Raw genomic sequence first — 18,167 nt, 5'->3', positions numbered from 1 at the left:
GCAGGCCTTGGTGGCGGACCCACCTTTCACGGTATTCCACCACGACAAGGTGGTCCTCCGCACTCACCCTAAGTTTTTGCCTAAGGTGATATATGATTTTCATCTCAACCAGTCCATTGTTCTGCCTGTGTTCTTTCCCAAGCCCCACTCTCACCCTGGAGAGGTGGCGCTCCACACTCTTGACTGCAAGAGGGCGTTGGCTTTCTACCTTCAACGCACTCAGTCTCATCGGACAGTTCCACAATTGTTTTTGTCCTTTGACCCTAATAGGTTGGGACGCCCAGTTTCCAAGTGCACCTTGTCCAACTGGTTGGCTGCTTGCATTTCTTTCTGCTATGCTCAGACTGGTCTCGCGCTGCATGGTCGAGTTACGGGACATAAAGTCCGAGCGATGGCAGCTTCGGTAGCTTTCCTCAGGTCCACGCCTATTGAGGATATCTGCAAGGCTGCCACGTGGTCTTCGGTTCATACTTTCACCTCTCACTACTGCCTGGATACACTGTCCAGAAGCGATGGCCAGTTCGGCCAATCGGTATTACGTAATCTGTTTTCTTAAATTGCCAACTTCCCTCCACCCCTTCGTTATTAGCTTGGAGGTCACCCACATGTGAGAATATCATGCCTGCTTGTCCTGGGATAAAGCACAGTTACTTACCATAACAGGTGTTATCCAGGGACAGCAGGCATATATTCTCACAACCCGCCCACCTCCCCGGGGTTGGCTTCTTTGCTGGATATGTGAACTGGAGACCACGAGGAGGGGATGCGCCCTCTAGTGGAGCAGGAGGCACACATGCGTGGTGCAGCACAGCAAGCTTGAATCTTCAATCAAGTTTGCTTGAAATGCTGTCCGCATCAGGGCTCTGTAGATGACGTCACCCACATGTGAGAATATATGCCTGCTGTCCCTGGATAACACCTGTTACGGTAAGTAACTGTGCTATTCCTCCTCCTCTCTTATTTTCTCTGCATACCAGTGTCATTTTGTGGCTTTGAGGACACACTTCAGTTATTCTGGGGTCTGTTTCAGAGGTGAGCCAGGTCTCTGTGAGGAAAAGGCAATCAAGGTTATCTTCTTCTATTCAGTTTTTTATGCGTTCTGTTTTAGGGCCAATGTTCATATAGGCGCATTTGAGAGGGATGTATTCTATTGGTGAGTTGCTCGTTGTTTTCCGGTATATGAGTGATCTTTGGTGGGGTAGTATTGTGGTATTGTATGGATTTGTTGGTTTTCTAGTTGTTAATTTTGGGGAGGGTTGATATGTGAAGGGCTGATAGTATGTGTTTCTGTTTAATATGAGATGCCAGTTTGGCTGGGTAATTCCTCTGGAGTACGCTATGATGGGTATTGGATATATGTTGTGTGTAGTTGTTTTCCAGTCTGTTAGGAGCAGGAGTATCAGAAGGATTGCTTATGTATAACTTAAAAGTGTGGTTCTTATGGTGGTGCAAGATGCGAAGCTCATTGTACCTAACATATCTAGTTTGGTATAGAACCCTGCTGGATCGGGTGAGGGGTGGAGCTGTGCTCCTAGGTCCCCGCCGCTGCTTCTGCTGTCTGCCGCTGGCTTCGGTGCGGCCACGGCGTCTCCTTGTGCTCACCGTTATCCCCTGCTGGATCGGGGGAGGGGCGGAGCTGTGTTCTTAACTCCCAGCCGCTGATTCTGTTGCTTGCCGCTGGCTTCGGTGCGGCCACGGCGTCAACTTGTGCTTCCCATTATCCCCTGCTGGATCGGGGGAGGGGCGGAGCTGTGCTCTTAAGTCCCTGCTGCTGATTCTGCTGCCTGCCGCTGGTTTCGGTGCTGCCCCAGCGTCTCCTTGTGCTCACCGATATCCCCTGCTGGATCAGGGGAGGGGCGGAGCCGTGCTTCCAAGTCCCAGCCGCTGATTCTGCTGCCTGCCTTTGGCTTCAGTGCGGCTCCGGCGTCTATCTAGTTCAGGCTTCAGCTTCACTATTCTGCTCGTCAGTATCTGTGCTTATTTTCAACTAGCAGTCAGATAAAGTTTTCAGAGTGGGAGAGAACTGTACCAGGCTGGAAAAAAACAAACATCAACCTACAGCCAGTTCACCAGCCACTGTCAGCACTCCAGTTAGCAGACAACAGCCACATAGCCCCCGCCAGCTCGGAAGACGAGTGGATCAAACCATCTATCTAAAGAAGCAGGTTGCTTCCTCTGGTGGTCTCAAGCTGCTGGATCAAAGGATCACTGTCAGTCGTCGTCAGTTAACTCAAAGCACCGATACTGCTTCAATCCTCTGCTGGTTAGTATTTGTGTTGATTTTCAATTAGCAGTCAGATAAAGTTTACAGAGTGCAAGAAAACTGTATTAGGCAGGCAAAAACAAACATCAGTTGACAGCCAGTTCACCAGCCACTGTCAGTGATTCAAAACTCAACTGCCAATAACTCGCAATCGGCCAAATTGCACTTCTGACCTACTTCTCAATGGCAGGGAGGATTAACCAGCAGTCAGCTCTCATATTTTCTCAGCAAAAACTGCCACACTGCTGTGAGACAAATATCAAATAATAAGCAGTAAGTGTGCCCAAGGGAGGAGCTCAGTAGTCACACAGCCATCCCTGTTACCACCAAGTAACGTCCGTCGTTCTGCCCTTCCCCGTTTTTCCCCCTATCGGAGGTCGTCTCCATCATTTTTACCATCGATGGACGACCATTACCACCGACCTCTGGATCATTTCCATCGTAAGGGAGGGATACTCTCTTCAGTTCCATCAAGTTCTTCCGGAACATCCTCCAAGAGAGTATCCTTCCTCCTCTGCCCAGACCGCCCTTCTTCTTCAGGAAGCTCAGGCTTTGCTCCAGTTCCGGGCTGTCGAGCCGGTTCCTTTGGCTCAACAGAACAAGGGTTTTTACTCCCGGTACTTCCTTTTCCAAAGAAGATGGGCGATCTGCGTCATATTTTGGATCTCAGGGTGCTCAACAAATATCTGGTCAAAGAAAAGTTTCGCATGCTGACCCTGGCATCTCTGTATCACCTCCTCGAGCAGAACGACTGGTTATGCTCTCTGGATCTCAAGGAGGCCTACACTCACAATTGCATTCATCCGGCCTCCCATCAATACCTCAGATTTCGGGTGGGACATCTTCATCTTCAATACCGAGTGCTCTCTTTCGGCCTGGCATCGTCACCCAGAGTCATCACCAAGTGTCTGGTTGTGGTGGCCGCAGCGCTCAGGAACCATGGTCTTAAGGTGTTTCCCTACCTGGACGACTGGCTCATAAAGGATTTCACGTCTCAGGGAGTCGTCCTGGCAACTCAGCGCACTATCTGGTTCCTGCAGAATCTGGGATTCGAGATCAACTTTCCAAAATCGCATCTGCAACCTTCCCAGACTCTCCCCTTCATCGGAGCTGTTTTGGATACCATCCAACTCAGAGCGATCCTCCCTCCACAACGTCTGGAAGCTCTTCTCCGTCTTTGTCATTCAGTGTCCTCTCGCCCGTCCATCTCGGCGAGACACATGATGCTTCTTCTGGGCCACATGGCCTCTACAGTACACGTGACTCCTTTTGCTAGACTTCACCTCAGAATTCCTCAGTGGACCCTGGCATCTCAATGGTCGCAGGTTTCCGACCATCTGACTCGACACATCCAGGTCACTCCTGCTCTGACACAGTCTCTTCGCTGGTGGATGCTCTCTTCCAATCTATCCAGAGGCTTACTGTTTCACACGCCCCCCCCCCTCCCATCAGAAGGTGCTCACAACCGACTCTTCGACTTACGCTTGGGGGGCTCATCTGGATGGTCTCCGCACTCAGGGTTATTGGACCAGTACGGACCGCCAGTGCCACATCAATCTACTGGAACTCAGGGCGATTTTCAATGCTCTCAATGCTTTTCAACATATGCTTCACGACCGTTTGGTCCTCATTCGCACGGACAACCAAGTTGCCATGTATTATGTCAACAAGCAGGGAGGCACGGGATCGGTCTCCCTCTGTCATGAAGCTCTGAAAGTTTGGGATTGGGCTATTCACCACAACACCTTCCTCAAAGCTGTCTACATTCAAGGGGCGGACAATGCCTTAGCGGACAACTTGAGTCGTCTTCTGCAATCTCACGAGTGGACTCTCCATTCCACGCCCCTTCATCACGTTTTCTCTCTGTGGGGAACGCCTCAGATAGACCTCTTTGCAGCCTCCCACAACTTCAAACTGCCTCAGTTCTGCTCCAGGATCTATACTCCTCATCGCTTCGAGGCAGATGCTTTTCTTCTAAACTGGACGAATCTCTTTCTATATGTGTTTCCTCCATTTCCTCTCATTCAAAAGACTCTAGTCAAGCTGAAGTCCAACCAAGCCACCATGATTCTGATTGCTCCTCGGTGGCCCAGAAAACCTTGGTACTCCCTTCTACTTCAACTCAGCAGCAGGAAGCCCTTCCTTCTGCCAGTGTTTCCATCACTGCTTACACAGCATCAGGGATCTCTGCTTCATCCCAACCTGCAGTCTCTCCACCTGACAGCTTGGTTCCTCTCAACATAACTCCTCTCCAGTTTTCTCAAGCTGTGAGGGATGTTTTGGAAGCTTCACGGAAGCCTGGTACTAGACAATGCTATCACCAAAAATGGACTAGATTTTCTACTTGGTGGATTTCTCATCATCAGGAGCCTCAACATTCCTCCTTATCTTCTGTTTTGGACTATCTTTTGCACCTTTCTCATTCTGGCCTCAAGTCTACATCGATACGAGTTCATCTGAGTGCAATTGCTGCTTTCCATCAGCCGCTTCAAGGGAAACCTCTCTCTGCTCATCCTGTGGTTTCCAGATTCATGAAAGGACTTTTCCATGTCAATCCTCCTCTCAAACCGCCTCCAGTGGTTTGGGACCTCAATATTGTTCTTTCTCAGCTTATGAAACCTCCATTTGAACCTATTGACAAGGCTCACCTGAAGTATCTCACTTGGAAAGTTGTGTTTCTCATTGGTCTCACTTCTGCTCGTCGAGTTAGTGAGCTTCAAGCATTGGTTGCGGATCCACCTTTTACAGTGTTCCATCATGACAAGGTGGTTCTTCGCACTCATCTGAAATTCCTTCTTAAAGTTGTCTTGGAATTTCATCTCAATCAATCCATTGTTCTTCCAGTGTTTTTTCCAAAGCCTCATTCTCATCCTGGAGAATCAGCTCTTCATATTCTGGACTGTAAACGTGTTTTGGCTTTCTATCTGGAACGCACCAAACCGCACAGAACTGCTCCTCAACTTTTCATCTCCTTTGATTCGAACATGTTGGGACGTCCTATCTCTAAGCGTACCATCTCCAAATGGATGGCAGCTTGTATCTCTTTCTGCTATGCCCAGGCTGGATTACCCCTTCACAGTAAAGTCACAGCCCATAAGGTCAGAGCAATGGCAGCTTCTGTAGCTTTCCTCAGATCGACACCGATTGAGGAGATTTGTAAAGCTGCCACCTGGTCCTCAGTTCATACCTTCACCTCTCATTATTGTCTGGATGCTTTCTCCAGATGGGATGGACAGTCTGGCCAAAAGTATTGCAAAATTTATTCTCCTAAGTTGCCAACGTTCCCACCATCCCATTCTGGTTAGCTTGGAGGTCACCCATTTGTGAGAATACCTGCCTGCTTGTCCTGGGATAAAGCACAGTTACTTACCGTAACAGTTGTTATCCAGGGACAGCAGGCAGCTATTCTCACGTCCCACCCACCTCCCCTGGGTTGGCTTCTCTGCTAGCTATCTGAACTGAGGAGACGCGCCCTGTGCTGGGCGGGAAGGCGCATGTGCGGTGCGGGCGACTCGAAACTTTGAGTTTCATCAAACAAGACTGCTTGTGAGGCGTCCGCATCGGGGCTCCGTTGGATCATGTCACCTATTAGTGAGAATAGCTGCCTGCTGTCCCTGGATAACACCTGTTACGGTAAGTAACTGTGCTTTCCAGACCTTCCAGCTCTTCTAGGCCTCACCACTTCCAGATCCTGAGGAATCAGCTGCTTCCATTCCCTCTTCCAAGCCTCCATATTCTTTGGATTGCCACTATTCCAGAGAGGCTTTGCCTTCGTTCTCCACTCGAGACGCCTCGAGGTCATCGAGCCCCGCTCGAGGTAGGGCCTTGGCGGATCAGCCGTCTTTCTCTTCCTTCCTTCGTCAGATGGCTGATGACCTGGAAATTAAATTTGTTGGTGGTTCTAAATACTCTAAGGAATATGTAGAGGAAATGCATCTGCGTCAATCTCCTGCAGAATCATTTAAGCTCCCTCTTAACCAGCTTTTGTCTCAAACTTTCAAATGATGCCTGCTATACCCGTTGTTCAGGCAAGTTGGACTCAAGGTATAGAACTCTACATTGCAAAGGGTTTGGGAATTCACAGTTATCTTACCAATCCCTCCTTGTGGAGTCCTCGTTGAAAAGAACCCATCCTTCCAGAGTCTATGCTGCAGTTTCTCCTGGAAGAGAGGGTAAGACCATGAACAAGTTTGGACGTAGTTTTTATCAAAATGCTATGATGTCCTCCAAAGTCCTCAACTACAATTTTGTCTTCATTACTTATCTCAAATTCCTCATTGATATTTTTCCAGGCTTTCTGAAGAACCTGGATCAACATAGGCATTTCGAGTTCCAAGAAGTCACTGCTACTCTGTCACAACTCAGATTGCATCTTCTCCAGTCATCTTATGATGCCTTTGAATTGTCTGCTAGGGCCACTGCTTTCTCTGTAGCGATGCGTCGCTTGGCCTGACTTCGCACCATTGACATGGATCCTAATCTTCATGACCGTCTGGCTAACATTCCTTGTGAGGGCAATGACCTCTTTGATGAATCCATAGAGGCTGCCACTAAGAAATTGTCTGAACATGAAAAATCTTTTGCTTCTATTGTCTGACAAAAGCCTAATCCAGCTCCTGCAAAATCTTCACGCCCTCCTCCAGTTTTCCAGAGGCGTTGTATTCCAAGGGCGGCTCCTTACACTCAAGTACCTCCCAAGAAACCACTGCAGCAGAAGCAACAGAAACCTCAGCCTTCTGCTGCACCTAAGGCTGTGCAGCCTTTTTGACTGCTTAAAACAGAGCATAACCTCAATCGTTCTGCCTCTGTCCTCCCTTCCCCCATAGGCAGTTGTCTCCATCATTTTTACCATCGACTGGAGACCATTACATCCGACCTCTTGGTGCTGTCAATAATCAGGAAAGGATACTCTCTTCATTTCACTCGGGTTCCACCAAAATTTCCTCCAAGTGAGTATCCTTCCAATCCATCTTAGACCGCCCTTCTTCTTCAGGAAGCTCAGGCTCTGCTTCGTCTCCATGCCATCGAAGAAGTTCCTCTGGAACAGCAGAGCAGGGGGTTTTACTCCCGTTACTTCCTAGTTCCGAAGATGACGTGCGATCTGTGACCCATTCTGGATCTCAGGACTCTCAACAAATTTTTAGTCAAAGAAAAATTTTGCATGTTGTCCCTGGCACCCCTTTACCCCCTTCTAGATCAGAACGATTGGTTATGTTCTCTAGATCTGAAGGAGGCTTATACTCACATCCCCATTCATCCGACCTCCCATCAATACCTCAGAATTTGGGTGGGGAATCTGCATTACCAATACAAAGTGCTACCCTTTGGCCTGGCTTCATCTCCCAGAGCGTTCACCAAGTGCCTGGTGGTGGTAGCAGCAGCTCTAAGGAACCATGGTTTTCAGGTGTTTCCCTATCTAGATGACTGGCTCATCAAATAATCAACATCTCAGGGGGTTATTGTAGTTACCCAACGGAGTACGTGGTTCCTACAAAGTTGGGATTCAAAATCATCTTCCCCAAATCCCAACTTCAGCCCTCTCAGAATCTACAGTTCATCAGAGCTGTTCTGGACACTATCCAACTCAGAGCATTCCTTCCTCAACAATGCCTGGATGCTCTTCTTCAACTCTATTACATAGTGTCTTCCCGCTGTTCAATCTCAGCGAGACACTTGATGGTTCTTCTAGGTCACATGGCCTCCACAGTGGACGTGACTCTTTTTGCCAGACTTCACCTCAGAATTCCTCAGTGGACCCTGGCATCTTAGTGGACGCAGACTTGCGAACCACTCTCTTGACACATTACAGTCACTCCTTCATTTAGACAGTCTCTCCACTGGTGGATGCTCTCCTCCAATCTCTCCAGAGGACTGCTGTTTCAAACGCCCCCTCATCAGAAGGTCCTCATGACAGATTACTCAACCTACGCTTGGGGGCTCATCTTGATGGTCTCTGTACTCAAGGCCACTGGGCCAGCACGGGTCATCAGTGTCACATCAATCTGTTGGAACTCAGAGTGATTTTCAATGCTCTCAATGCTTTTCAACATCTTCTTCACGACCAGGTAGTCCTCATTCGGACAGACAACCAAGTCGCCATGTACTATGTCAACAAACAGGGAGGGACGGGATCTCTCTCCCTTTGTCAATAAGCTCTGAAGGTTTGGGACTGGGCAATCCTCCATAACACCTTCCTGAAAGCTGTCTACATCCAAGGGGCAAAAAACTGTTTGGCGGACAAATTGAGGCATCTTCTGCAACCTCACGAATGGACACTCAATTCTTAGCCTCTTCATTGCATATTTTCTTGGTGGGGAACTTCTCAGATAGATCTCTTTGCATCTCCCCACAACCACAAACTGCCTCAGTTCTGCTCCAGGATCTATTCTCTTCATCGCCTCGAGGCAGATGCTTTTCTTCTGGAATGGACGAATCTCTTCCTGTATGCGTTCCCTCCATTTCCTCTCATTTTCAAGACTCTTCTCAAGTTGAAGAACGATCATGCCACCATGATTCTGATAGCTCCTCGGTGACCGAGACAACCTTGGTACTCCCTTCTACTTCAACTCAGCAGCAGGGAGCCATACCTTCTACCAGTTTTTCTGTCTCTGCTTACACAGAGTCAAGGATCTCTACTTTATCCTAACCTACAGTCTCTGCACCTGACAGCTTGGTACCTCTCAACATAACTGCTCTTCAGATTTCTCAACCTGTAAAGAGGCTTCCAGAAAGCCTGTCACTAGACTATGCTACCACCAAAAATGGACTAGATTTTCTACGTGGTGTATCTCTCATGATAAGAAGGAGCCTCAGCATTCCTCCTTATCTTCTGTTCTGGATTATCTTTAGCACTTATCCACCTCTGGCCTCAAGTCTACATCTATCCGAGTCCATCTCAGTGCAGTTGCTGCTTTCCGTCAGCCTATTGAAGGGAAACCCTTCTCTGCTCATCCGGTGGTTTCCAGATTCATGAAAGGACTCTTCAATGTCAAACCTCTTCTCAAACTTCCTCCAGTGGTTTGGAATCTCAATGTTGTTCTTGCTCAGTTCATGAAGCCTCCATTTGAACCAATGTCTATGGCTCATCTGAAATATCTCACTTGGAAAGTAGTGTTTCTCATTGCCCTCACATCTGCTCAAAGAGTTAGTGAGATGCAAGCATTAGTTGCTGATCCATCTTTCACAGTTTTCCATCATGATAAGGTGGTCCTCCGTACTCATCCTAAATTCTTACCTAAAGTGGTTTCAGAATTTAATCTCAATCAATCCATTGTACTTCCAGTGTTTTTTCCAAAGCCTCATTCTTATCCTAGAGAAACAGCTCTTCATACCCTGGACTGTAAGCAGCTTTGGCTTTCTACTTTGCAAAGAACTAAGCCACACAGATCTGCAACTTTTTATCTCCTGTGATCCAAACAAGTTGGGACATCCAATTTCCAAGCGCACCAACTCCAGCTGGTTAGCTGCTTGCATCTCTTTCTGCTATGCTCAGGCTGGACTGCATCTACAGAGTCGAGTCACAGCCCATAAAGTCGTTGCCATGGCTTCAGTAGCTTTCCTCAGATCCACTCCTATTGAGGAAATTTGCAAAGCTGCCACCTGGTCCTCGGTTCATACTTTCACCTTTCATTATTGTCTGGATGTTTTCTCCATACGGGATGGCCATTTTGGCCAGAGAGTATTACACAATTTATTCTCCTAAGTTGCCAAAGCTCCCACTATCCCATTCTGGTTAGCTTGGAGGTCACCCATATGTGAGAATAGGCTGCCTGCTTGTCCTGAGATAAAGCACAGTTACTTACCGTAACAATTATTATCCATGGACAGCAGGCAGCTATTCTCACAACCCACCTCCCCTGGTTGGCTTCTCTACTAGCTATCTGAACGGAAGAGACTCGCCCTGCACTGGGCGGGAAGGCACTCGCGCATGCGCGATGCAGCTGACTCGAAACTTCTGAAGTTTCTACAAGCAAGTATGCTTGCGAGGCTGTCCGCATCTGGGCTCCGTGGATGACATCACCCATATGTGAGAATAGCTGCTTGCTGTCCCTGGATAACAACTGTTATGGTAATTAACTGTCAGTGACGTACCAAGGGGGAGGCGGGGGAGGGTGGGGGGGTCCGCCCCGGGTGCAGCCTTCCGGGATGGGCTCCGCGATCGACTCACTTTGCCTTGGCGATCAACCATTTTCCAGACCTGGCCAGCTGTGCACCCCCCGTAAGGCTGCCGTCGGAGAGGAAGTTAAGATTCCTGCTCAGGGCTTTACCCCTGGTTTTGTGAGTCTCATGTGGAAAGCTTGAGGTGGTCCTGCTCCTGATGCTGTGCCCCAAAACATACTCCCCCTGGCGAGGGTTTCTGATCAGGAACCAGACGACCAGTCAGAAAAAAGATTGGAGGTCAGAGTCCATGCCTTTACTGCCCCAGAGTGAATCTTCATTCTTAAGAGAGTCGGGATCTCAGGCAGAGGCCATTAATCAAGAGGCAGTGGTGGCCCTTAATCAAGGAGAGGACTAGACTATATGCTGCCTTTTCAAACCGACAACATTGCTGCAGATTATTATGGTTTCTCTATGGGAGTTAAAATGTAGAAGCCCTGCAAACATCGGCTGCACAGTGCTCTGTTATGAGCAGCTCTAAGACTCGTACTATGTTTTTTTTCCCGCACATCCTGACATTATTATTCTAGTCCTGAAGAATTGGCAGATCCCATAGGGCTCTTTACGAGTGTCTAGGACGATGTCAAAGCTGTATTCCATGACTCTTTAATTTCAACAGCTGTTTATTCAACCTAACGTGGATTTTTTTTAGTAGCAGAGGCTACCAAACATATTTCCCTGCCTAGCAAAGGAGATGTCATTTTAAAGGATGCACAGAACTATAGGGTAGATGTGATCCTCAAAAGGCAATTTGAGACCTTGACCTTCGGACTTAAGGCATCAGCATTGGCCTCATTCGTGGTACACGCTTGCCATATCAAATTGTGTTGTACTCCCAGGTTAGATGATTTTACCCCCAACTGGTGGGGATCGAGTATGTTGCAGATGCTCTATATCATAGTTTCTCAACACGCATCACTGCACGGGCCTTTTGCCTCCCTTCCTCCTAAAACCGCCGCTGGGGATCCCATGCCCTCCTTCCTGCCTGCCAGCCTCCACTGAAGCCGCTGCTGCCAGTGGGGATCCCATGCCTTCCTTCCTGCCCGACCCCCCCTCCCCAAAGCTTACCTGGAAGGTTTCCCTCCGATGTCAGAGCTGACATCAGAGTGAAGCCTTTCGGGTCAGCGGGGGAATCCTAGTTACCTCCTCTGAACCGGAAGCCGCCTCTCCGACATCAGAGCTGATGTCAGAGGGAAGGCTTGTGGGTCAGCCACGTGCAGTGTGTAAGAGCCGCTGCTTGCGTCACTGCAACAAGTGTCACTGAAGGCAGGAAGGAGCAGTCCAGCTGGATGGCCCTGTAGGAAGTTAGTGCAGCCCTGTAGGAAGTTAGTGCAGCCCTGTAGAGAGGGGTCATGATCTGGAATAAAGGGAGAAAGGAGGGGAAGGAGCGCATTGGGACACGGAGGGGAAATGGCATGAACTTGGGACACAAGGGAGGGAGAAAAGGGGCACTAACTTGGGACATTGCATAGAGAGAATAGAAAGGGAGAATTGTTAGGTGTGAGTGTGTTGAGTGAGAGGGAAAGAGATGGTGCACAAGGTGAAAGGAAAAAAGGAAAATTGATCATAGAGAGAGAGGAGTGAGATATAGATGCATGGAAAATAGAAGGATGAGAGGGGAAGATATTGGATATGGTGCTGGAGAGGGAACAGAGGGACAGATTGAAGGGTATGCAAGGGGGAGGAATTTTGGACATAATGATGGAGGGTATTTTGAAGCAGTTGTAAACTATTCCTTTAATTCAATGTAATACTGTCAAATAAAGAATTGCAATAATCCATATGAGGCAAAATTATAGCCTGAACCACTGCTTGAAAACTTTAAGAAGAAAAATATGGATGAATTGCACGCAATTGAAAAAAAAATCTTCCTAATTAGTTCATTTATTTAACATCATCTATTGACTCTCTTTAGCTCAGGTTGGGGTGGGGTCTCCCAATTGATTGACTTCTTTTTTTATACCAATGTTTCTTCAAAGTGACATAGACAGCTGCCAAAGAGTGGAGGGAGACGTTAAATCTTATTGTGGTACCTATTGACAAGATTAGTGATAACTTGAAAGGTCCCTTCAATAATTTCTGGTAAAAAATTAGGAAAAATTTTTGAAGCTTTGTAAAAATAGAAAAGGTGGGAGGGGGTGGGGGTTATATCTTTGTGTTGTATGATATGGTAGATTTTCAAGTGATATTGTATTCTAATTGATATTTACTGTACACTTGCTGTGAATTATAAAATGAGCAAAGAATTTAAAAAAAAAAAAGAAAAGATAATCCTTGCAGCAGTAGTCTTTTTAACATTGTCTAGTCCTGTTTACAAAACAGTAACATAGTAGATGACGGCAGATAAAGACCCGAATGATCCATCCAGTCTGCCCAACCTGGTTCAATTTAAATTTTTTCTTCTTAGCTATTTCTGGGCAAGAATCCAAAGCTTTACCCGGTACTGTTCTTGGGTTCCAACTGCCAAAATCTCTGTTAAGACTTACTCCAGCCCATCTACACCCTCCCAGCCATTGAAGCCCTCCCCAGCCCATCCTCCACCAAACGGCCATATACAGACACAGTCCGTGCAAGTCTGCCCAGTACTGGCCTTAGTTCAATATTTAATATTATTTTCTGGTTCTAAATCCTCTGTGTTCATCCCACGCTTCTTTGAACTCAGTCACAGTTTTACTCTCCACCACCTCTCTTGGGAGCGCATTCCGTAAAGTAGAATTTCCTAACATTGCCCCTGAATCTACCACCCCTCAACCTCAAATTATGTCCTCTGCTTTTACCATTTTCCTTTCTGTGGAAAAGATTTTGGTCTACGTTAATACCCTTCAAGTATTTGTACAATATTATTTTACATCTAGAAAACAGTGATGACTTTGCAAGCACATAGCTGATTTCTCCCTGCGGAGATCCAACAGTCTGAGCTTTCTTCTGCTGTTTCTCCTAAGAGAAAAACAATTGAAAGACAGGGAAAATAAAATATCTTCCTGTTTTTCAGGGTTTGGACCAAGCAGCATGGATTACGGCATGGTTGGTGGAAAGGAAACTGGAACAGAGTCTCGATTTAAACAGTGGACGTCTATGATGGATGGCCTGCCCTCTGTTGTGTCACAAGATGCCAGTATGCATAAAAATGGTAAGAGAGAGCCCATCTAGGAGCTGCTTAATCAGGTTTTCAAATGATATTTAAAGTCTGATAAAATAGAAACCAGAATAGTATTTTTATAATACTTCTGAAAATTCATGTAATTTTTATTTTGTAACCAAATTACCTGGAAATTTGAAGGGGATTGGCTTTTATGAAGTGGCAGCATTTCCTCTAAGAAATATATTATTAAGTAAACATTTAAAATGTTGCAGATAACCAAAAAGCAAATGTACAAAATATGTTAAAACCTACTTATTTTTCATGAACAAGCCGAGCAAGTCTGTATAGATTAGTTCAGTACAAAATATATGACAACCTGCATTTATTCATGAATTTTTTTTATCATCTATAGATCCATAATACATACATATTTAGACTACTACTGTTAAATTTCAGGTTTTGAAACCCTGCTTTCTCCTCTGCAGTTCCATCATCTTATATTGCTATGGTGATTTATACCACAGGGATCTTGAACGCTGCTGCCATTCGACTCTTTGGTTTCATTCCTCTGAACTTTTCTCTGTAGTTGAGCTTAGAAGGTGCTTAGAGGTAACTGATATCACATGGAATTGTCAGTAGTCTAAAGAAAAAACAGAAAAATATATATGTATATTTTTTTATAAAATCCAGCTGCCCATTTCCTGATGCTGCATAGTTTTGAAAATTCTGAATAAAATTCAGAAGATTTTTTTTTTTAGATTCCTGTTTATCAGGGACCTGATTTTATTGCAGGTATGAAATAATAAAATGCACAATGTTTGGTGTCTGATAACTAAAAGCCAATTTATACTGTGTATAGATGCACCTTCTTGTCCAATTTGACTGTCTTGACTAGATTGTAAGCTGTTTTGAGCAGGGACTGTCTCCTCATTGTTTTGATGTATAGCACTACATAGGTCTAGTAGCACTTTGGAAATGATAAGAAGTAGTAATAGTAATAAATTGACAGCAATTGTAGATATGAACCAGAGAAGGAGATGACAGCAGATTGGTGTATAGGAGGGGAAGAGGAGGATGTTTGTGAAAGTAGATGAGGTTCATGAAGATAGCTATCCATTGTTTTTCTTTCTGAAATTTAACAGCATTTCATCCTTGTTGCAAGATATCAATGTGTTTTAAATGTCCTTACAGGGCCTTAAGACAATTATCTGTAAACAGAAAAAAAAATCTTCCATTTTAAAATAATCTTTGTGATTTGGAATTTATGCGATGTGTCCTTGGCTCAGTTAGCCATTCTTCCTGATCAGCTTGATCCTGGTCTTTATGCATATGAGCAACTTGCTGATCCCTTATTTCAAGGTGCAGCACTTCCAAGGATGAGGAACAGGGATTGTATGCTGGATTTTCAGATCCTTCAGGGGCTCTAGGACCTGGAGACAATCCCACAGTTCTGCGCTTATTTCAGCCTGTGGCTTTGCCAAATCTTATTTCTGAGTCTTTGCAGGAATTGAATTTGACCACTCAGCCAACTCCGTCCTCTTCCTCCTCGCTGTCTGGCACGCACTTGCAATATTCCATATTTCCCTGGTACCTTGATATGACCATTTTAATATTGGTGCAGTGTGACTATCTGGAAGGTGCTCTTATGTTAGCAAGGGCCATGCAGGTTCTGGATCAACCTAGAGTGGATTATTTGGTTACGCTGATGCCTGACTGTACCTCTCTACCCAGGGAAAGTGCTGTAGTGCTTACACATATGCAGGACCGCCATGTGAACATTGTCCTCTGGAGGCTTTTTGATGCAGCTGCTTTGGGCTTTCAGGCTGCTTTGGCAGCATCTGTTGTCACACGCACCTATCTGTCTCACCTGCACACCCTGGAAAGTGAGGCTATAGATTCTCCTCCTCAACTTCTTTTGGCTGGGTCAGCTTATATGACTGCCATTTTATATGCCTTATACAGGTTTTGGCATTTTCCATTTCTGTACTTAGAATGCTCTGGATTACACAATGGGCTGGTGATTCCACTTCCAAAGGTTTCTTTGGTGAGACTTCCGTTTCAGAGCAGTTGTTTGGCAAGGGCCTGATCGACCTCATGGATTCTGTGGTGTTCCGTTGCCCTAAGACCCTGCCTGATAGCAATCCCAGACCCTCTAGGGATTCTGGTTGCTTTAATTTTCATGGCTTCAGGCATTCCCACTCGTATTCCAGCACCATATCTCAGACCAGAACTCCTGGCAGCGGTACTTTGGCTGTAGACATGCCCAGCCATCTGAATCCTTTCCTGCGCCCCCTGCCAAGAAAGCACAGTGTGCCAGGCTTGGGGACCCCCCCCCCCCCTTCTACTGATAAAGGGAAAGCTGTCAGCTTGGGTTTGCATTATGTCTAACCTGTGGGTTGCAATTGGTTTTCACCTGGCCTCTGTCCAGTTGGTTTGTAGAATCTTCCGCAGGGTACCCAAACAAGACGCTTCAAGTGCAGGCCACTGTACAGCGCTTGCTAGATATTCAAATTCTAGAGTGGGTGCCGCCCAATCTTTCAGGCTCCAGCAGATACTCTTTATACTTTATCGTATCACTGAATGGCTCTGACAGATGGAGGCCTATTCTGGAGCTGCAGCATGTAAGTGAGGTTCTCAATATTCCACACTCTCACATGGAAACAATGCGATCTGTTATAGCAGCTGTGGCCGTGGGAGAGTCCCTTGCCTCTCTGGATTCATGGGGGCATGCTTGTACATTCTGATCTTTCCAGTCCTTCACAATTACTTGTGATTTCACGTCTTGCACAAATATTGCCAGTTTTTGGCTCTGTCCTATGGACTAGCAATTACTCCTTGTTTTTTTGCTAAGGTGATGGCGGTTGTAGCAGCTTACTTAAATAACATGGATCTGCAAGTACACCCTGTCTTGGTCAACTGTCTTGTCAGAGTTCCCTCGTTGGCCGAAGGTCAACGCACAGTGGATCAGGTGATCCAGGTGCTAGAGGACCTTGGTTGGATTGTGCATTACAGACAGGGTAGTCTCTCACCCAAGCAACCTTGGAATACCTGGATGTTCTCTTCAACATGGCTGCGGGCCACTTCCAGGGACACACAGACTGATTCTGCATTCCCGGATTACTTCCCTTTTCCAGCTCCTTCAGCATGGGACTATCTTCAGGTCCTGGGATCCATGGCTACCACGTTGGATGTGGTCCAGTCTTCTCTGGAGGTTTGGGCCCAGCCTTATTAGTCGCTTCTCCCACTATCGCTATGCAAGGTCATACCACTGCGGATCACCTCCTGGGGCATGGTGCTGACAGATGCCAGCCTTCAGTGTTGGGGAGCCCGCTGCACTCGGCGTCCCATTCAGGGGTATTAAATGCCCTCTCATTGGAAATGATTGCTCAACCAGTTGAAACTCAGAGCCTTCAGCTGGCTCTAGTGCACCAGCAGAAGACTCTGGAGGGTCAAGCAGTCTGAGTCTTCTCCAACAATGCAACGGTAGTAGCCTATGTCAATTGCCAGGGAGTGCCAGCATCAATTCTCTGGCTCGGGAAGCCCATCTTTTCTTTTTTCTTTCTGTGGGTGGAAAACCACTTCTGAGTGCTCTTAGCAGCGCATGTGGTGGGAGTCGACCATTGTTCAGTGTGACTTCTTCAGCAGACAGTCCTTGGTTCAGAGTGAATGAGCGTTATCCTCGGCAGTGTGCTGAGCCATTGTGTGGGGCTGGGGTCAGTCCCACTTAGACCTCATAGCCACGGCAAAGCATATGCTAGCAGCTCGATTCTTCAGTCGAAGGTCTGAGCTCGGAAGTGAGGGTTTTGACACTGGTGCAACAGTGGCCTCAGGAAATTCTCCTGTATGTCTTCCTCCCTGGCCCATGCTAAACCTAGTCTTTCCGTGGATCAAGGTCCATTCGGGACGTGTCATTCTGGTGGTTCCAGACTGGCCTTGCAGGCCATTGTATATAGCTCTGCTGCTTCTTCACTAGAGTAGTGGCCTTCGGTTGTGCATCCCTCCTGGCCTCCTTAAGCAGGGTTCAATCTGTGTGGAGGACTCCGGTTGTTTTCTCTTCTGGCTTGGCTCTAGAGCATGTGGTCTTAGTCTGCAAGGGTTCTTCTGCAGTGGTCCTTGGCACTCTGCTCAAATCTACGCAGTTATCTGCTGTATCTGCTTACGTGGGAAACTTCCAGTATTGGTGCGCTCAGGACCAGGCAGAGCCGTATTCTGATCCACTTTCGGTGGTGCTCACTTTGCTCTAGGTTGATCTTGATAAGGCCTTTCTGCAGCGTCCCTTCAGGTCCAAGCAGCTGGGTTTTGTTTTCATGCCCTTGGTCGTCCTTCGTCTTTGGCGTCTTGCCCTAATGTTGCCAAATTTCTGACAGGGGCTCTTTGCATTGGACCACCGATTTATCTACTGTTACCTTTCTGGGATCTCACCCTGGTGCTATATAGTCTATCCAAGACTTCATTTCAGCCCTTTTAGGATGCTTTCCTCTTGGCCTTGATTCTCTAGATGTTTTTTTTTAATCGCTGTTCTGTCAACGAGCTGTGTCTCCGGACTCCAGGCTCTTTCTTACAATGAACCATTCCTCCAGATCTCGGAGACAAGGATTTCCTTGTGCATGGTTTCTTTCTCTTGCCGAAGATGGTTTTGGCTTTCCATGTTGATCGGGCAGTACA

General features: G+C 46.8%; 1 protein-coding gene across 2 annotated transcripts in view; it reads left to right on the top strand.

Moving 5' to 3' along the window:
* The window catches only part of TNRC6B (trinucleotide repeat containing adaptor 6B), a 712,161-nt gene that overhangs the window by 570,928 nt on the left and 123,066 nt on the right, over positions 1–18,167 (top strand). For both annotated transcript variants that reach the window (XM_033929420.1, XM_033929419.1), the window contains one exon: positions 13,413–13,550. In XM_033929420.1, coding sequence (XP_033785311.1) covers positions 13,413–13,550 — 138 coding nt within the window. The remainder of the gene's footprint in view (positions 1–13,412; positions 13,551–18,167) is intronic.

This window comes from Geotrypetes seraphini, chromosome 2 (genome assembly GCF_902459505.1).
Source record: "Geotrypetes seraphini chromosome 2, aGeoSer1.1, whole genome shotgun sequence".
Lineage (NCBI taxonomy): Eukaryota > Metazoa > Chordata > Amphibia > Gymnophiona > Dermophiidae > Geotrypetes > Geotrypetes seraphini.
This window is presented reverse-complemented; position numbering and strand designations above follow the sequence as displayed.